Raw genomic sequence first — 22,261 nt, 5'->3', positions numbered from 1 at the left:
GAAGAGTTGTTTTAAGGCTTTTGATTGGCCAACACAATATTATGGCAGCAAAAGTGGCCAATCAAAATTGGCCACTTGACAGGTCTTTAATTATGGCCACAAAATTGACTATCGACTAGTCTGCTAGTTAAGTAACAGATGATGATTTTTGAAATTTCTCATTTTTATAATATTTATTATTTATTTAGATAACGAAAGAGGAGTAGGGCGTACATAGGAGAAGGGTGGGGAGCACCAAAATAAATTCCCCACCTTCAAGGATTTAGAATTTATGAATTGGGTTTGTACGAGCATCATTATCCATACAACCTATTTGCATTCTTTAAATGAGTCCCACATATTTTTTTATATTATTTCACACTTTCCAAATATTTAAAACCCAACTCCATTTTTTCAAATATCCATATAACCCATCAAAAATTCTAAAATGGATCTCATTAGACCCCACATAAATAACATTCATATGGTTAAAAGTATGTAGTTTTAATGTTTTAATATTATATTGTTTTTAATGGAGCAAAAGCAAGGTAATGGTCGTTCATGCAGTAAGAAACGGTTTCAAGTTTGAGAATGACTTTCATTGCCAATTATTCATATGGTCCTGACAAGTAACGTTCATAGTCAGATAAGAGACGACAAATAATTATGCTCTAAGCATATAGCTGCCCTGTTTGAACTTGTTAGTCCTACATCTGAATATTCATCTTGCACCCCTACTTGGTTGGGTTCCACCTTTCGCCTGTAAAAGATTCCCCATATATTTATTTTAAGAGGTAAAATTTTGGTTATTAAACTACTTAAAAAAAAATGTAGAAAATTTCATAATACTACACTAGAAAATTGAAACTTTATTTATAAATTTCATTCACTCTCAATTGTATATCACGCTAGTTAGTTACAAGTATTAGATGCTAAATCAATAAATAAACTCACGTAACATTTGAATGAAAGAGAAGACCATATAATGATATCACAAACAAACGGGCAACCATTAAAAATCCAAAAGTCACGAAAAAACAAAGAGAGCCAAAATGGTACTATTGCAATATTTATTATGAGTCAAAAATGCAATTCAGCATTTTAAGGTGAAAATCACAAATATTTTTGTTTTTTAAGCGCGCCAAAAGCGATACGATTTCCCGCGTTGTTCTTAAACAGTAAAATTCTCATTCATTTCTGAAACCACCACAGTTCACCGAGTTTAGAGAGAGAGAGAGAGATGGCGGACGAAGATGGCTCATCAAGCAGGAAACGAAGGCCAACAAGAGGACCTGACGCCACCGCCCGGAGCCAAGCATTAGAGCTTCTCAGATCCCGCCGATCTGGCGGTCCCCGATCCGACGCCGCCCTCCCTCAAATCAGGTTAGAAAACCCTATTTACGACACAATCCCCGAAGATGAATACAATGCACTAGTCGCTAGCCGCCGCGATCAAGCTCGCTCCTTCATCGTCGACGATCAAGGAATCGGTTACGGCGATGAAGGCGAAGAAGAGGATTGGTCTAAAGCCGGTTTCTCCCTCACCGATGATGAATCCGAAGGTGAATCGGAGAAACCTAAACGGAAGAAAGAAGCTTCTCAAACTAAACGCACTTCTTCTTCTTCTGTTGCTGCTAAACTCTCTGCCGCTGCTGCCATGATGGGTGGACAGAGAGTGTCGTCTATGTTCACTTCTGCTGTTTTCAAGAAGAGCAGAGATGATAAGGCTTGTGAGAGCCTCGTTGACGAGGTTCTCAAGGAGTTTGCGCCGGACGAGACGGATAAACTTAGCCGGAGAAAACTTCAATCGAATTCGTCTTCTATTGTCAATGATGCTACTCGGATTAATCCCTCTAGTGAAGCTGTAAGAGTTTCTTCTTCGCAACGAAATAATTTTGTAATTGCTAATGTTGACACTGAATCTGTTAATGTTAATAAGGATAAGGATAATGGATCTAGGTTAGGGTTAGAGCAAAAATGTGAAGTACAAGTGAATCGATGTTCGGAAAATGATGATGAGGAGAAAATGGTGGTGGAACAACCTAATGATTGCCCTTCAAGTAATGGGAATTTAGTTGAAGAGAAACCGGTGAAGGCGAAAAAGGATGAGATGGAAGCAAAACCTGTTATTAAAAAGGAGGGTTTCACTTTGAATGCGAAAGTTAATCAAGAAGCGGTGGACCCAAAGTTGTGTGCTACTGTTGGTTGGCAGGCAGCGAGGAGTGGTGCTGGTGGAGGTGGGGAGATAAATGTTGCTGATTCGAATAATCAACAACATTCGGAGTTCAATTTGGAGATGGAGGGATCACTGCCTTTCTACATACTTGATGCTTATGAGGAGTATTATGGAGCCAATATGGGTACTCTTTATTTGTTTGGGAAGGTAATTTAGTGGTTTTGAATTGAATTGATGTATTTCCCTTGTTACTATTTAAGTTTTCTGTTTTTAACTAGCAATTTTGCTTTTTAAGTTCTCATATCATTATAATTTTTGTTGATTCCTTTGAGAAGATTGTGACATTTTATGAATTCCCTTACTATTTGTGAATTCCCTTACTATTTCATGTTCTTGTGCCTTGACTACTGTAAATAGGTTGCCGAAGCCATTGATTGATAGTTCTTAGTTGTTCGCTCTAAAGTGTACAAGATATTTTTTTTCCCATTCATATGTTTTCAACTATCATGGTACCCTAATACTCATCCTTAATCCTATCAAATATAAATTTTTATCCTTTGAATTACTCATGTGAGATGAGAACAAATCTTTCTGAAGTACCTTTTTGGTGTCTCTCAAATTAGTCGATCCTTGGGCAGTTACTGAGTCATAAAAAATTTAAATGATGCATGCCACCGCACATGTTTTTATTCACATGTAAGATGTTAGTTTTCTGGTGCCAATGTCTACCAACATGGCTAGTTGTCGAGTCATTGTGAAGTTGATTTTTTTAGCTTTGTTTTTGGGACTTGGCCAACAGAAAGCTGGGTTGCAGGAAACAGTCAGTTACTCATTTTTGCCAATTACTCTAACTTGAATAAGGAAAATGATTTTGACTATTAATATTCTTGTTGATAATTAGGTCAAAGCAGGGAATTTGTATCAGAGTTGCTGTGTTGTTGTGAAGAACATGCAAAGATGTGTCTATGCAATTCCAAGTCACCCTTTGCATTCCATTGATGAGATGATAAAGCTTGAGAAAGATGTCCAAGAGTCTCGAATTTCTCCTGCAGATTTCCGTAAAAAGCTTCAAGTAAGTGTTTACTTTGTCGACATCTTGCATAAATTTATATAATTTTTGTTCTTATTTTATGTAAGTTTGAATTTCTTACCTAATTTCTGTTGCAGGATGCAGTATCTGATACAAAGAACGAGGTAGCAAAACATCTGGTGGATCTGGGCGTTTCTACCTTTAGCATGGCACCTGTTAAGGTTTGCTGATTAATAAATTTTGGATGCCTCAAATGCTTAAATGAGTTATGTGATGCCTTTGTATATAATATTTTTGCTTGTCTTTCTATTTTAACTCCATGCTCATTTTTGCAGAGGAAATATGCATTTGAACGATCTGACATTCCTGCAGGTGAAAATTATGTGGTGAAAATAAATTATCCCTTCAAGGTACATAGTATTTACATTCTCAATTTAAATTTGAAAATTTCAAAGTACTTCTTCATTATTTCCTCACGAGTTTGTATGCGTGTAATTCGTTTCAATGTTTACTACAAATATTGTAACCATTGCAGGATAAAGCACTTCCAGTAGACCTCAAAGGAGAAAGTTTCTGTGCTCTTCTTGGAGCTCGAAGCAGGTATTGTCATGCTGTGATGTTTTGCTTATAATTGAAGTATGCACTCTCGAAGGGATATTATTGAATTAGCCTTTCTGAAATTTGGGAACACATTATTTTTGGATGTGTTTATTTTGTCTGTCATGGTACTTAAAAAATCTGTTCCACTGAAACATTTATGTTCAGTAATTCCAAGCTTTCCAAAATGATTTGTCAGTGCTAAAATTCCCGAACCTGTGTCAAAAAGTGTCCTTAAATTAAACAACAAATTCTGTCAGTAAAACAGATGAACTGACTGTACCCCACCTGCAGTGCACTTGAGCTATTTCTGATTAAAAGAAAGATTAAGGGGCCTTCATGGCTGCAAGTTTCAAACTTCACTACCTGCTCAGCTTCCCAAAGGGTGAGATTTTGTTATGAACTCTAATAAGTAACATATATGATATGTTTTCCCCCTCTATACACAGGCCTCCTTTTCTTTTTTAAATCTTAGCAGCTTGTTTGTGCTTACAGGTTAGCTGGTGCAAATTTGAAGTGACCGTTGACTCTCCTAAAGACATCAGGGTTTCTTCTTCATCTTCCTCAAAAATCACTCTCGTGATTCCGCCTGTGGTTGTCACGGCGATAAACTTGAAAACCACGATAAATGAAAAACAGAACACAAATGAAATTGTATCTGCATCTGTTGTTAGTTGCAATATGGTTAAGGTTGTTTTCAGTTCTTTCAACAGTGTTTAGATTTATTGCCATCACTTTGATTTTGTTACATATAACACAGGTTATCTTTTCTCATGAGGTCAAAGTGCAATGATATGTGCATGCCTACCAGCACCTGTGAATGCATAATTTCATATGCCAATTTATTATTTTCCAGGAAGGCTTGATTTCTGTCAATATGCTTGTTGAGTTTATTATGGTTGGGATAGTTATCATTGCTTTGTCAGTTATATATGTTAGATATTTCTTTTCACCTGATAAGAATACTGATAGCTACATACATTTCAAACTCAGGTTTTAATAGATTTTGTATATTTTGAATGGTAATGATGCATACGTGGTGAATGAACTACTAAACCTGTGGTCACTGACAACTTTTTACAAATGGATTTAATTTATTAAAACCCACAATCTTTTATTCAGTTAATGTGGGTATTGATTTATATGGGTGTTCAGAATGGGTAACTACGACTCAATTTGATCTCATGTTCTCTTGTTGTAACATGGACTTGTGCCAATACAGAGCTTTAAGCTTCAGGCAATTATACTCAGTTTCACGTGTTTAAATATTTAGACCAATGTAATATTGTTTGTTGTAAGGTAATGTTCAATATTCAACAAACCAGAAGAATACAAATTTAATTATTTCTTTTGAACCTTTCACAATATGTTGGAACTTATGATGATTGCATATATACTAAATTCTTAATAATCTAGCACACTTCTGCTTACAAAATCCGATAATTGGTTTGACTGTGCTTGTGGATAATCATCTGAGCTGTTACAATAGGCATTAGGCTGAATTTTCTTTGTATTTCATGAAGCTTAAAGCAAATTGAAGCTTGAACTTAATACTTGTAAAGGTTTTGTGTGTGAATATATCTGTGCATATCCTCATTGACAGCTTGAATATTATTATCAGCTTTACGAATATCTACTAGTTTTTCTATACTATATAAGTTGTTGTTAAGGTAGAAATATGATCAACAGCAACCTTTTGTGTTTGGCTTTTTAGATTGACACTCCCATGCTGGCTTCAGAGTGGAAAAGACCTGGAATGCTGACCCATTTTACTGTTATTCGCAAACTTGATGGGAATATATTTCCAATGGGATTCAATAAAGAGGTCACAGACAGAAACCTAAAAGCGGGGTCACATGTTCTTTGTGTTGAAAGCAGGTGGAAACTTTAAAAGACTTGTTAATAGTTTGAGCATTTTACTTCTATGCACAACCAAATGTCGTCCTTAGAGTTCAAATATTATGCTAATGTAATGGGAAATAGCAAGATTTTGCTTGAATATCATATGAATCCTTCCAGGTCTGACATTTAATTAATTTGTTTTCAGTGAAAGAGCTTTGTTAAATCGTCTAATGTTGCAATTACACAAAATGGATAGCGACGTTCTTGTTGGACATAATATTTCTGGATTCGATCTAGATGTTCTTCTCCACAGATCTCAGGTGTGAATTTGGCTGCTTCTCTGAAATGTTTTCACATTGAATAGAAATTAACTGAATTGTTTCTTTCAGTTTATATCCTTTTTCATTATTCTTTGTTTTCAAATGTATGATATCTTTGATGATAAAGAGTTGGTTCAAATTGTTTGGACTTGGCGGAAAGTAGTATGAGAATCATGTAAGACCAAAGTTTTGTTTTCAGAGTTGATTATGATGCAACTTTGGATAATTATTAAATTAAATGAAGTATTGCATTTCATATCGAGGACTGAATTTGTGTCTGACTTTCTAAGCACTGCAACTTCAAGCTTTCTTTTGAATTTCCTATTCCCAATACAATTGCTCATTTTCTTTTCATCATACATCAACTTGCATTTTACACTACAAAGAAGATGCGGCACCTTAAATACAAAGAAAAACTTTTGCAGGCTTGCAGAGTACCAAGCAGCATGTGGTCTAAACTGGGTCGTCTTAACCGTTCTACGATGCCTAAGCTTGATAGAAGAGGCAAAACATTTGGTTTTGGAGCTGATCCTGCTATCATGTCTTGTGTTGCCGGTCGGCTTCTTTGTGATACATATTTGTGTTCCCGTGATCTATTAAAGGAGGTAAAGTATTTGTCGAGAAATCTTACCAAGCAGGAATTTTGGTTTTTCTTTTTATTTCTTACTAACTACTTTCATTGGTTCTTCCAGGTTAGTTATTCTTTAACCCATCTTGCAAAAACACAGCTGAGCCAGTCTCGGAAGGAAGTTGCTCCACATGACGTTCCAAAAATGTTTCAAACTGCAAAATCCCTGATGGAGCTAGTAGGTGCCACTGTCCCTGAACAGTTCTTTCTTCCTTTTTTTATAAAAAAAATTGGTGATGAGCTACTTGAGGCACTCATTGTGCGGGTTAAACATGAGTTAATTTTTCCAATGATTAGCATTTCATAGCTATGGATCTTTTTTTATTTCTGATTTTCTGCATCACAAAAAATCTAGATACATTATGCGATTGGCTGCACTCATAGATAATGACATATGGTAGTTGTCATGGTTGTTGATGTTAGACCTTTATTTTCTCTTGCTTTGCATTGTACTATTATTGATATTAGCACTAGCTTGAACTTGATAATGCTTCTGGCCTACTATTTGAGTTGTTGACACGTCAAAATGATAAGTGCTGGAAGTAGTTTGTAGTCGTACTGCAGAGTATCTAATGACCATAATGAATAATGCAGAATCTATGTTGATTAAGTTAAGGCATCTTAACTAATTATTTTGAGAAATTGGTGTGGGTCTAGCAACTTACGACTTCCATCTGGCATATTGATCAATCAAACATGATAATTATATTACATACTTCTATCCTGGTTGTCATAGTATTCTTGATTTGGTCAGATTGAATATGGTGAAACGGATGCATGGTTGTCCATGGAACTCATGTTTTATTTGAGTGTCCTTCCGCTCACACGCCAGTTGACTAATATAAGTGGCAATCTGTGGGGGAAAACTCTTCAGGTGAGCCCCTGTCGCATTTATTTGCTGGCTTAATTTGGTATTGTACATGATGTAGCAGTCAGAACCCACGTCTATTGTTTTCTATTTCAGGGTGCCCGGGCACAGAGGGTGGAGTATCTTTTGTTGCATGAGTTCCATAAAAAGAAATATATTGTTCCAGACAAGTTTTCTAATAACGCAAAAGAAACAAAGTTGACAAAACGCAGAGTAACTCATGGCGTCGACGGTGGCAACCTTGATGATGCAGATATTAACGATGCAAACTATCATAATGAGGCTTCTGAAAGTGATTACAAGAAAAACAAAAAGGCTGCTTCATATGCTGGAGGACTGGTTTTAGAGCCTAAGAAGGGTCTATACTCTATACGACAAATATATATTACTTCTGGATTTCAACAGTCTATACCCTTCTATCATTCAGGTTGATAATATTCTCTTCAAAATATGCTTCTGGTTTTGACAACACTTTCACTCTCCATTGGCATTTTTGTCTATTTTATTTACTTGTCTGCTTTGTCTCTAATGGTATAATTTATGGCAGTTTCTTCTGTTTGCAACTTACTGAACTGCATTGCAGGAATATAATATCTGCTTCACAACTGTTGAAAGATCCACCGATGGATCTTTTCCTTGTCTGCCATCCAGTAAAACAACTGGAGTCTTGCCAGAGGTAAAACTGCACGGATACAAACAGATTATCTTTAAAATAATTTTTCCAGGATTATAGGACTTGTTAGATTCTTTTGAACTTCAGGTTTGATGTGTCTACAATGCTATCGTAGTTTACTATATTGCAGCTTTCACAACTCAGTTGTCTTTTTTTGGGTGCATGGAAGTTGTATTTGTTAACGAGGTCCAATTTCATTTGAGTTAATGTTGCATTTATGCTAAAATATCTTCTGTTTCTTGTTTGGAAAATGGAGATGATATTTTGAGATTTACAATTTTGTTGTTTGGATATTTTTATGTGAAATTAGATTTTATTGAGTTGTCCCCATCTTGTTTGTTTCCAGCTTTTTAGCGAGGATTTGCAGAATTTTCAGTGTTTGAAATACCATAAAATTTGGAAAGGATTCACAATCTAGTTGTCATGATTGTTATGATGAAATATTCCGTTGAAGGTGGTGAAAAATTCCCCAGAGAAAAACAATATTTACAATGACATCTCTATTTTACTATTTTCTAGTACCATGGTGGATTTTTTTAGCATCAAAATAGTATGTGACCATCTTTTATATGATTATTACCTCACTATTCCAAATGGGGAATGTGATTGAGCCAGATGGAAATAAAGTCACTTCTGGGTATAGCATATAAGTAAGGTAATGCCATGGCCGTCCTGGTTAGTTAGAGTTGGAGAAATGAGTGACAGGTTTAAAAATTGTTCTTTTCACTTCTCAAACAGAGCTATTTATGATAAACAATTTAAATTCTCTAGAAAATGCTGATTTACAATTCTGTCAGAATGCACTTCTGTAGTGTTTGAATATTTATTGGCAAGGATTTACATTGGTCAAATTAGCATGTCTGTTTTTCACTTGTTTTATCAATGCAATTTAACCCCCCCCCCCTTCTCTCCTGGAGACCGCATTAGATGCATGTGTTTATTTTTTTTTTATTTGTTGTGCTAGTTGCTGAAAAAGCTTGTTAAGTGGAGGCGAGATGTAAAGACATGGATGAAAACTGCATCTGGTCTTAAACGTCAGCAACTGGACATTCAGCAGCAAGCACTGAAGCTTACTGCAAACAGGTTTTTAACTTGGTTTTTCCTAGCATCTAGTTCCGAGTGCCCAAAATTGATGTTTTGTTCTTCCTTCTGCAACAATATTTTTTTTTTTTTACGCAGTATGTATGGATGCCTGGGATTTTCCAATTCAAGATTTTATGCAAAGCCGCTGGCTGAGCTCATAACCCTACAAGTAAGAAGAATATGTTGGCTTGTTCTGCAAAACCAGTGATTACCATACACTCAAATATAGTCCCAGACATGTGCATTTTCATTTACATGTTTGATGTCATACAGGGAAGGGAGATTCTACAAAGTACTGTTGATCTTGTTCAAAATAACTTGAATTTAGAGGTTATTTCTACTGCACTGCTTCTTGAAGTATTGTTTGATTTTATTATGCATATGAAATATTTGATTTGATTGGTTGTGGTATTAGCTCTTAATTATTGTACTGTCTTATAGGTGATCTATGGTGATACTGATTCAATAATGGTTTACAGTGGGCTAGATGATATTGCAAAAGCAACTTCAATATCAAAGAAAGTCATTCAAGAGGTAAGATTCGACTATTTGCTTTGTGAAGTTCCTTTGAACGTATATGATGAACTTGTGGTAATTGGGTTGATTTTTACCTCACCTTTCTGCTTAACTTCTGCCGCATGGTATGTTAGAGGCAAAGTTTTATAGCCTTTTATTCCCCCGTGAAATGGAAATGGAATATATTTAGTGATTTTTTCTAGACTTGAAATTTTAAAGCGCATTTAAAGTTTAAAATGTTTGTATTTCTTGTTTCTTGCCATCGGCGAGTTTGCTATGTAAACTTTGAACTGCTGCAATGAGGTCTTACCTTATTATTTTGCACTATTTGCTATTACAGATGATTTTGGCATGTTTGCATGTTTGAAGAATATATGGTGTTTTTCCTTCATATTTTTCGATTTTGATCTAATGATCCTCTGAGCGGTGATTTCTCCTTTAATTTGTCATTAGGTAAATAAGAAATATAGGTGCTTAGAAATTGATCTTGATGGTTTGTATAAGAGGATGCTACTTCTCAAGAAAAAGAAATATGCAGCTGTTAAGGTGCAGTTTAAAGATGGCACCCCATATGAGGTATGCTTATCTTATTATTTTGCATTATCTAACATCTTAGAAGAACATGCCATGCCAGTGGGATTAATGTATGGTGCAGGTTATTGAACGCAAAGGTCTTGATATTGTCCGCCGTGACTGGAGCTTATTAGCGAAAGATTTAGGAGATTTTTGCCTGACTCAAATTTTGTCGGGAGGGTATGTTACTATTGCACAATCCGGCTATCCCAGATGCAATATTTACTCATTTATCTGGCAACTTAATATTATGGCTTCCATGCTTACAGGTCATGCGAAGATGTCGTCGAATTAATTCACAACTCTCTCATGAAGGTAAACTGTGATGTCTTGTAGTATCAAACATTTGCTTTTAATAACCAATCATGTGATTGGAGAATTTAAAAGGAAGACGCTTCTTGGGTCATTGGGGTCTTTACAGTCTACACCTTGCCGAAGAGTCAAATGCTATTGCATGGTGGTTTGTCGCCCAGATGCCATGATACACATCCAAATTTGATTGGATTTATCATTAGTGGATGACACTTGTTTTTATTGGTCTAATTAATTTTTAATCATAGGAGAAGGCATTGGAGTTTGTTGGAAAATATTTAGTTTCCTAGTTTGTTATTTCTAGGAGATTCTAAGCCTATCTATTATTTCCTTTTATGTTTGTACTCTTCCTATTTAAACCAGCCTTGAGTTGATGAATAACACATAACATTATTCACTTATTATTTTCTACATGGTATCGAGAGCTCCCGATTTTGGGGGTCTCGCTTCCGCAAAACCCTAGCCGCCGTCGTGTTTACAATCTGACCACGACAACTGATTTTGTGTGCGGCACTGTTCACCCGTGATACTGTTCATATACACTGTTCATTTGCTGGTACTGTTCACGCGTACTGTTCACGTGGTTGCTGTTCACGAGTACTGTTCACCGGTGTTAATTTTTCTTTGCTGCTTCCGGTACTACTTGGCTAAGATTATTAATTATGACGTTTTTTTATTCTCGACGACGATATTCCACTTTCAAATACCGTCGTGAATGCAAATATTGTCATCGTTTGGGACATACTATTTTTCAATGTTGGAAATTACATGGTCTTCCGCGACCTTCAAATCAGAAGAACAAAGGTGGAGGTGAGAGTCATACATTCAAAGCCAGTAATTCTGATCAAGAGCATCAGTCTTCTTCAATTTAGCTTTCATTCACGATGGAACAACTAGACAGACTGTACAAAATTCTTGAATCTAACACTCTTTCTGGCTCTGTTGCCCCCAAAGGTACTTCTGCCCTTTTTAGTGTCAGTCCCAGTCGTGCTTGGATAGTAGATTCGGGTGCAAGTGATCACATGACAGGTGATTCTACTCTGTTTTCTTCTTATAGTCCATGTGCAGGTAACCATAAAATAAAAATTGCGGATGGATCCTTTTCAGCCATTGCGGGTAAAGGTTCGGTTGTGTTGTCTCCAAGTCTAACCCTTAAAGATGTTCTTCATGTCCCAAATCTATCTTGTAGTCTCATGTCTGTCAGTAAATTAGCCCAAGATAGAAATTGTCAAACTAATTTTTTTCGTACTCATTGTGTTTTTCAGGATTTGAACTCGGGGAAGATGATTGGTAGTGCTAAGGAGAGTGGAGGACTCTACTACTTCGACATTGAACCTGAATCACAACTACCTTCCAAACCAATAAGTTCATGCTTTGAATCTTTTTTAGTTCTGAATAATAATAATGATGATGTTATGTTATGGCATTCACGATTAGGTCATCCTAGTTTTCCTTATTTAAAACACTTATTTCCTGAGTTATTTCGTAATAAGGATTTATCTTTGTTTAAATGTGAAGCATGTGAATTTGCAAAACATGATCGTTCTCATTTTTCATTACAGCCCTACAAACCATCAAAACTTTTTTCTGTTATTCACAGTGATGTTTGGGGCCCTAACCGAACGAGTACACTTTCTCATAAAAAATGGTTTATCACATTTATAGATGATCACTCAAGAGTTTGTTGGGTGTACTTGTTAAAGGGGAAATCTGACGTTTGTCAGGCCGTAAAAGATTTTGTTAAAATGGTGCAAAATCAATTTCAAACAAATATTCAAGTATTTAGAAGTGATAACGGCAAAGAATATTTTAACACAATGTTGAGTGATTTTTTTCGTGAAAATGGAATTGTGCATCAAAGTTCATGCCCTAACACTTCCCAACAAAATGGAGTTGCAGAAAGAAAAAATAGGCACTTGTTGGAGGTGGCTAGAGCTTTACTTTTCGCAAGTAAAGTACCAAATTATTTGTGGGGTGAAGCAGTTTTAACTGCTGCATACTTAATTAACAGAGTGCCCTCCAAAGTTCTTAATTTTAAAACTCCAATTCATATTTTCAAAGAATGTTTTCCTAATGATCGTGTTTCAAACGATTTGACCTTAAAAATCTTTGGTTGCACTGCATTTGTTCATGAACATAAGAATATTAGCAAACTTGAACCGCATCTTCAGGGGGGAAATTTAAATGAAGATTCGTCTCAAACTGAGGACATGAGTTTTTTTAACTCGTTTCAAACTGAGGACATGAGTTTTTTTAATAATTTATCTTTGCCGGTATCACAAAGTTCTAAGACTTATACTTCTGCACCAACGAAAAATGGCCATGATTCTTTATCTAATCCTACTCCTGTTATGAGTAGTGAGCTTGGTGAATCCGAGCCTACATTTTCTCATGAAGAAAACAATGAGAATCTTGAAAACAATGATAATGATGATCTAATTGAAATGCCACAAAATAATGAGTCATATAAAGATAATAGGTTTGAAGCAGGAAACAAGACTTGGAAAGGAAAGGTTTTTTTGAGAAAGAATCACAAAGAAAGTGATGAGTCCACATCTCAACACTGTCATGAATCTGAACCGGGGGATGATCAACTTCCTAAAAAAAGAAAAGGTAAGTCTATCTCTGTTTCTGAGAGTCGTATTTTGTATCCCGATATCGATGATCCTGTGGCTATTAGAAAACCTGTTAGATCTTGCACTAAATACCCATTGTCCAATTTTATATCATATTCAAATTTGTCTTTGTCTTTTTCTGCCTTTACCTCAAAATTATCTAGTGTAGAGATTTCAAAAAATGTACAGGTTGCTCTAGAAGTTCCAAAGTGGAGGGAAGCTGTACTTGAGGAGATGAAAGCTCTTGAAAAGAACAAAACCTGGAGTGTTATGACACTACCGGATGGCAAGAAGACGGTTGGATGCAAATGGGTGTTTACTGTGAAGTATAATTCAGATGGGTCAATCAAAAGGTACAAGGCTCGATTGGTGGCTAAGGGTTTTACCCAAACCTATGGTATAGACTACTCAGAGACTTTTGCTCCTGTTGCAAAATTGAACACTGTCAGAATTCTCTTGTCTCTTGCTGCTAACTTAGATTGACCCCTACATCAGTTGGATGTTAAGAATGCTTTTCTCAATGGTGATTTAGAAGAAGAAGTATATATGGACATTCCTCCTGGCTTTGAAGACAAGTTTGGATCAAATGTATGCAAACTAAATAAGTCTTTGTATGGATTAAAGCAGTCTCCTAGAGCTTGGTTTGAAAAGTTCACTTATTCCATGAAGAAACAAGGGTACATTCAAGGACAAGCTGACCACACCTTGTTCACAAAGTTCTCCCAAGATGGAAAAATTGCTGTCCTAATTGTTTATGTTGATGATATCGTCCTTACTGGAGATGATATAGTTGAAATGACAAGAGTAAAAGAGAAATTAGCATTAGACTTTGAAATCAAGGACTTGGGATCCATGAGATATTTTCTTGGTATGGAGGTTGCTCGATCAAAAGATGGTATTGTAGTTTCCCAGCAAAAATACATTCTAGATTTATTGAAAGAAACATGAATGAGTGGATGTCGACCAGCAGATACTCCCATGGATCCTAATGCAAAACTTTGGGAAGAAGGTAGTGTTCCTGTTGATACTGAAAGGTACCAGAGATTGGTTGGGAAACTGATTTATTTGGCACACACTAGACCTGACATTGCTTTCTCGGTTAGTGTAGTAAGTCAGTTTATGCATTCTCCTTTTGAGGAACATCTTGAGGCAGTCTATAGGATACTGCGATATTTGAAAGCAAATCCTGGAAAGAGATTATTTTTTAAGAAGACTAATGAAAGAAATGTGTCTATCTTTACCGATGCTGATTGGGCAGGTTCAGTCACTGACAGAAGATCAACCTCCGGATATTGTACCTATGTTTGGGGTAATCTTGTGACATGGAGGAGCAAGAAACAAGGAGTTGTAGCAAGAAGTAGTGCAGAAGCTGCGTTTAGAGCTATGGCTCAAGGTATTTGTGAAGGATTATGGATCCACAAAGTCCTAGAAGAGCTTAAGATGAAAATGAAAATTGAGCTTCCATTGAAATTATACTCTGACAGTAAAGCCGCTATTAGCATAGCTCATAACCCAGTTCAACATGACAGAACCAAGCATATTGAGATCGATCAGCATTTCATAAAAGAGAAGTTAGATGCCGGAATCATATGTCTACCTTTTGTAACTTCGAGTCAGCAAACTGCAAATATCTTGACCAAAAGCTTAGCAAGACCCACCTTTGAGCATTTGATCGGCAAGTTGGGCATGATAGATATCTATGCACCAACTTGAGGTGGGGTGTTGGAAAATATTTAGTTTCCTAGTTTGTTATTTCTAGGAGATTCTAAGCCTATCTATTATTTCCTTTTATGTTTGTACTCTTCCTATTTAAACCAGCCTTGAGCTGAGGAATAACACATAACAGTATTCACTTATTATTTTCTACAGAGTTTATTGGATGACACTTCTTTTTATTGGATTATTCCCTACCTTTGAACTTTTGATAAAATTGAAGTATGAGGTTTATTTTTCCAGCCAACCATTGAATGTTGGTATTTATACAGGCACAAGAAGAAATGAGGAACGGACAAGTAGCACTGGAAAAATATGTCATTACAAAGACATTGACTAAACCACCCGAAGCATATCCTGATGCCAAAAACCAGCCACATGTTCTTGTGAGTACAAACTATTTTTTAATTTCCTTTACTTAAAATGATCCAGTCTATGTTTGATCTACTCAATTCCGAGGATAACTTTCTTGATCAACATACAGGTGGCACAAAGATTGAAGCAACAAGGTTACACCTCTGGTTGCTCTGTTGGTGATACAATCCCTTATATAATTTGCTGTGAACAGGTTTGTTATTTTAATGCTCTCAATCAAAGGCCCACTGAAATAACCTTGAAATATGTTTACATTGGGTATTTGAAGTTTTGTCATGCACAGGTTTACTTCTTTGTATTTTATTAATATTATTTTCTTTTTTGAGTAGGGTGGTAGTTCAGGCAGTGCGACGGGAATTGCTCAACGTGCCAGACATCCTGATGAGCTAAAACAAGAACAGGGGACATGGCTAATTGATATTGATTACTATTTGTCACAACAGGTGCCTTGCAGTTTAGTACCTAATTTCATAAATAGCAATGGTTACTGAGTTCTGAACTGATCTGATTAAGTATTTTCTTTCTCCGTGCAGATTCATCCCGTGGTATCACGCCTTTGTGCATCAATTCAGGGCACAAGCCCTGAAAGGCTGGCTGACTGTTTAGGGCTTGACACATCAAAGGTAAAACTTTTTGGTTTGTCTCAGCATTCGGAGGCAGGTGATTTATTTTAATTATTTTTGATATCAACTGTTCTTTTGCATTGACGTTTACAGTTTCAACATAAATCAAGTGAAGCTGTAAGTGACGATCCTACAAGCTCACTCTTATTTGCTGGTGATGATGAGGAGAGGTATAACTTGTTTCTAAAGTATAAGTTAATTGTTGTGATGTTAATTTGAGACGGGACAGCTTTCTTTTTGTCAACACTTAACCGTTTCTGTTTAGCATGTTTTTTCAGACATACAAGTTACAGTAGTTATTAATGGATTGGATGTGATAAAATTAAATGCAGGTATCGGGGATGTGAGTCATTGGTCTTGTCATGCCCCAGCTGCTCTGGTACATTTGACTGCCAACCTGTGTTCAAATCTATTTGTGTGCTGGGAAATGAAAAGCCAGCCAGCTTAGGTACGGAGGAATCTGACTACAATTTCTGGCGCAAGCTGTGCTGTCCCAAATGCTTTGAAAATGGTGGTGGTAGAATTTCTCCTGCAATGCTAGCTAATCAGGTATCATTAGTACAAGATTAATTCTTTTCTAAAAATGTATTATTCAGCTGCCATTTCAGCTAGGAGGGTTTTTATGTTGATTTCAGATCATGGATATCACAATGATACTTAATAACATGATTGTTTTGATTTGGCATATAATATTTTTCCTGAGCATCTGCTTATTGCTTCATGTTAGGTCAAACGACAAGCAGAGAAGTTTGTTTTAATGTATTATAGAGGTTTACTAATGGTAAGTCACCACTCTAAAGCATATTTTGAATATTAATAGCCTGTAAAATTAGATGTCTCTGCTCATCTGGTTTTGTATCCAGTGTGATGATGAAATGTGTAAGCATACAACGCGAAGTGTCAGCTTTCGTTTGGTTGGTGATTCTGAGCGAGGAACTGTTTGTCCAAATTATCCTCGCTGCAACGGGCATCTTAATAGAAAGGTTTCACTCCATGCACCTGTTGAATTTGAACAGCTTTTTCATATATGTGATTTATAATAACTAAGTTTTAATGCTTTGGATTTTTGAATTAACATAATATTTCTTTTATTTTTCAGTACACTGAAGCCGACTTGTACAAGCAGCTCTCATATTTTTGTCATGTGTTTGATACTGTTTGTTGTATAGAAAAGGTATGTCACTAGATGTGAGGACAGATTTTTAAGAAAACACTTTTTAAAGAGAATCTGTTAATCATGATTTCTAAGTCAAATAAATGAATAATGATAAAGTGATTATGGTTCATGTTTTTATTACTCCAGATGGAGGCAAAGTCTAGGATACCGATAGAGAAGGAGTTGATCAAAATTAGGCCAATAGTTAATCTTGCTGCATCAACAGTACAAAAGATCAGGGGCCGTTGTGCCTTTGGGTGGGTGAAGCTGCAGGATCTGGTTGTTACAATTTAATTTGCAGGTTTGATGCCAAATTCGGTTAGTCCATATACATATACTCATGTGAATCCACACCAGCAAAGGGGTTGTAACTTGTATGCCAAGTCATGTTCTTATTATTAAGACCGTGAAGTGTTGCATTCACATCCTTAGTTGATTAAAGCATAAATTATTTGTTCTTGATTGTGTAATTATCCATAGAACAATACAAATATATGTAAATATGTTTATCCAAACAGCAATTTTACTAACTGGGTTAATTTAAGAAGCAAAACCTGTCAAAATAGTTGGTCTATAAAAATTGACATTCACCGAAACGGTCTCTATTCGGTGGCTAAATTGGTCTATAAATTTGTTGCTAAGTCGGTCACTAAAAATGGTCACAGGCCCCCCCAAATTTTCAAAATTTCCCTTTATGTATATATCGTAAGTTACGTTCCAATAAATTTTAAAATTATCTTTTGTTTGGTATCTTTTGGAACTTTGGAAGATATGTTTTGATCCGTTCTAATATGTCAGATTGTAGCTGTTGTACTATCACTTCTTCAACACCCAACCTCTATTCTCTCCAAAGTTCAAACTTTTTGACGAAATTTGAGTCTCAAATCACCATTCATTCATTCATTCATTCATTCATTTCTAAAGACTTTCTACACTCATTTGGTATCAAAGAAACGGTAATACATCTTCAGATGAAGTTAGCACCAATTTGTTGGGGTTAAGAAAAAATGATACATCTAACATCGGTTCGATGAAAATCAATGGATTAAGTTAGAATAAGGTTTAGAAGTCAAGAACTCAAACTTTTGATGTTTGAAATCTATATGATGGTGTATCTTATGGGGTTATGTTGACATGGTTATGTCATGACCGCGTGCGTTTCGCTGTGGAAGATTGAACCTCCATTTGTTATGTGTGAATAAAATCTGTTCTTTTTTTGCTTTGTTTTGTGTAAATATCAAAGAGAAGGCATGGTTGTAGCTATTAGCTATTAGAGAGCAAGAAAAATGATCACTTTCTTAAACAGCAAACCAAAGGAAGTTAGTTTAGAGGGTTTTCAAAAAGGTGAAATATCTGTTTTGTGATTGTGAAAATTGTGATAATTCTAAAGAATGATTTTCATTATATAATAGGCTCCACTTTCTCTCGTGTAACTATCTCTCTTTCCTCTAAGTGGACCTTAGACATTTGAACCTGTGTGTACATATTCTAACCTATCATAGATAAAAATGATTTCCTTTGTTTATAGAAAAGATGATGATAATGTATTTCATCTTCGACAAAAAAAAAAAGGAAAGATGGTGATAAATATTTTGAGGTAGAACACTCAAAATTACTCTTGTGCAAGACTAGTAATTTTATTTTTTTTGTAAATTCATAATTTCTTCCTCTTCTCATGACTAGAGGTGTACATGGGTTTGGCAAACCCGGTCGACCCGGTCAAACCCACCTAATCCAACCCAAAAAAGTGGGTTGGGTCGGGCAAGTGGGTGAATATGGATTTCAAAAATGAAAAACCCATTAAAAAAATCGGGTTTCGGGTAAAACCGGACCCAACCCAAAAAACGCACTAACCCACTAGTGCTATGTTTTTTGAAATTTTTTTATGAAAATACTAAAGATTTTTTCATTTGATTATTAAATATTTTTATATTGAAAATAAGTTATACTATTTTTTACGAAAATATAAAAAGATTGAATAATTTTTATGAACAAATATAATAATTTTTCGCATTATTTTTTTAAAATTTTAAAAAATTGAATAATTTTCATAAACAAATATAGTGATTCATGGTTTAGTCATTTGATATTAAAAAAAACAAAAAAATCATTTGGATAACACGCTATCCAACCCGTAAATTAGTAGATTTACACACAAAAATTGATGATTATTTTTTATATTGAAAAAAAGTTACCCTATTTTTCAAGAAAATATATTGATTGAGTTATTTTTTATGAAAAAATATTATGATTCAACATTTAGATATTTAATATAAAAAAATAGAAAAACAATTTGGGTAACCCACAACCCAACCAAATCCAACCCGGAAATTAGTAGATTTACCCAACCCGGCCCAATGTTATAACGGGTGGTTATTTTACTAAACTCAACCCGGAGTACCATATGTGGTTTGGGTTTTGGTTTTGGCCAAACCCAACCCAATCCGGCCCACGTACACCCCTACTGATGACAACAAGATATTACCATTACCATAATATTATGGAGAGAGGAGATTATCAAGAATTTCAAATTGGGAATTACCTCCCTTATAAAAAAATTAAAAAAAAAAGTACACTTTCTTTCAATGACACATGGGAATGAAAGAAACATAACTATTTTTTTCATATAAAGAGGTGTGTCACCAATCTAAGCTAAAAGATAACAAACCTACCCAAAATTAGAAAAATGTTGACTTCTTACTAACCTACCACAAAAATTATAATCCCCAAAATCATAACCATAGGCATACATAAAGAAATGTTCATTTAATTTAATACATTGTGCATTATTATTGGACCATAATCCCAATTTTAGTTTTTCTACTCCCTGTCACACTTACCATATGCTTGGGGAAATAGAAAAAATTGGGTGAAAAAATGATAAATAGATGCAGATTGAATGGTCCTTAGCTCCCACTTCTTCTAAAAGCAATACAACCACCTACTCAGCACGAGTTTAGATCTTAGTCCCCTCTAATTTTTCAATGAAGGGTTGTTGAAAATGGATTTTCTAAGTTACTACATTAATTCAATTATCTTATTTGTTGATCATGATCGAACTATTGAAATTTCAAACTAGGGATTTGTCAAATTTATGATGTGAACCGTTTAATTTATATCCAATAGTTTAATATCAATGTTTTAAAAATTTGAATAGAAATTGAACTGGTGTGACCTCTAAATCAAGGATCGTTGTTCAATTGATTTAAACTAATGAACCAATTGAATCAACCGCAGATGAACTAGTTCAACTAGAATGCAAAGTAATCGAAATCAAATCAACTAGCCAACTAGACTAATCGAGTCATCTGGTTCGGTCTAATTTTTTCCAAAAACATTGTTTCAAATAGACTAATTGCTCTAACAAAAGAAAATTCTTATAGCAAGAAATATCCAAATCTAGAAACAAGGCAAATAAATCAACTATAGGTAAAAGAGGGTAATCAAACATAGAGGTTGGCCTTGGGCCCAAAATGGACCATACATAGTCTATTCCTGCATGAGTCTACCACAAGCCCATTATTATGAAATTGCCTAGAGTTTGGTGCCACTTCCCTCCAATTCATTTCCTTCAACTTCATTACAATTGGAGGGTTAATCTTTCAATTATCATAATTTTCACAATCACAAAACAGACATTTCACCTTTTTGAAAACCCTCTAAACTAACTTCCTTTGGTTTGCTCTTTAAGAAAGTGATCATTTTTCTTGCTCTCTAATAGTTACAACCATGACTTCTATTTGATATTTACACAAAACAAAGCAAAAAAAGAACAAATTTCATTGACACATAACAAATGGAGGTTCAATCTTCCGCGGTGAAACGCGGCTATGACATAACCATGTCAAGAAGAACAAGGAAACAAAATGAAAAACCAACCACAAAGGATGTCTCAACAACAAAAGATGTTGTGTCTCTTGAAACTACTCTTCAAGAGTTGAAAGAAGGTAATGATGATCACAAAAGCTTGAAGCAATTGATTGGAGGAGAAGCAAAAGAAACAACAAAGAAGTGTAATAATGATGAAGGTGAAAGCAAAGGAAGAAACTCACTTGGTGAACATTTTAGTGAAGAAGAGAAACAACTTCAACTTGTTACTATGCAACAAAAAGACAATCTTCAAGGTTTGAAGTTTAAGAAATTGGTCCGTCGTTATGCTAAAGTTTTGGGGCATTTAATGAAGGCTAAACGTGATCCTCATTTAGGTGATGCTGGAAAAAAACCTGTTTTCAAGTTATCAGCTTAGGAAAAATAAATAATTTTGATTATTTTTCCAGCTTATGATTTGGTTGATCTATAATTTTCTATGTTTATCTATGTACTAAGGTTATATTTTGGTCAGCAAAAATGCCTTAACTTTGTATCATTTGTGAATACTACTTATTCATGCATTATGCATATATGTGACATTATGTTTATGCATTTGTAATTGTATCACTCAAATATGTTCTTAATGTGATAGCTTCTTCTAATGCTAATACCTTCATATTAACAATTTTATTCCTCTTCATTTAGTTTGTTTGTGATTAATCTTCTTTTTGGATATGTTTTTCAAGGCAGAGAAAAACATTTTCAAAGTTATACAAAATTGTTTTTTTAGAGATGTTTGTTTTTTTCATAGAATTTTGCTTACAAGTTCTTGAGGTGCCAATTTTTCTAGAGATTTCAATTTGTTTATCTAATTGGATTGAATTTTTTGTTTCAATTTCAAGATTTGTAAGCTTAATGGTTATTGGATGATACCAATAATAAATTGGTTTAGGTGGTAAGAGATTTAGGGTTCTTAAATAAGTAGTAAGAGATTCGATATCCCACTCTTATGTATAAAAAAAATTGGTTAATAGTGAAGAACTCATCATGTGTTCTCAACAAACTTTCCAACGAAAATTATTCATCATTAATGACGGTGGAAACACTGCACATATAGTAGCAAAAAATGGTTATTAGGATGATATGATGACTAGAATAAATAGTCACAATGAGGTATTTTTGGGATAAACTATTAAATTGGTGTCTGTATACTCTCAAATAGGCCACCAACTCTTGCTTCTCAATTTGGTCCCCCCCGTTTTAAGTGGCACGTAGTCAACGGTCAATTTAAAACAATGACTATTTGATAAAAAGAATGATAAAAACATAGACTAATTTGACGATAAGTTAAAAATATCAAGGACTATTTTAA

At 35.0% G+C, this 22,261-nt stretch overlaps 1 protein-coding gene and 1 pseudogene across 1 annotated transcript; both read left to right on the top strand.

Moving 5' to 3' along the window:
- Nucleotides 1–1,108: 1,108 nt before the first annotated feature.
- Nucleotides 1,109–17,671, top strand: LOC123897503 (annotated as a pseudogene).
- A 2,951-nt stretch (nt 17,672–20,622) lies between these two features.
- On the top strand, nt 20,623–21,501 carry LOC123898333. Its single transcript, XM_045949263.1, has one exon. It carries the CDS (start codon nt 20,876–20,878, stop codon nt 21,323–21,325), a length of 450 nt encoding a protein of 149 aa, XP_045805219.1. The 5' UTR covers nt 20,623–20,875; the 3' UTR covers nt 21,326–21,501.
- Nucleotides 21,502–22,261: the final 760 nt, after the last annotated feature.

This window comes from Trifolium pratense, linkage group LG7, assembly GCF_020283565.1.
Source record: "Trifolium pratense cultivar HEN17-A07 linkage group LG7, ARS_RC_1.1, whole genome shotgun sequence".
Taxonomy (NCBI): Eukaryota; Viridiplantae; Streptophyta; class Magnoliopsida; order Fabales; family Fabaceae; genus Trifolium; species Trifolium pratense.
Note: the sequence above shows the minus strand (reverse complement) of the source record. Positions and strands in the feature narration are given on the sequence as shown.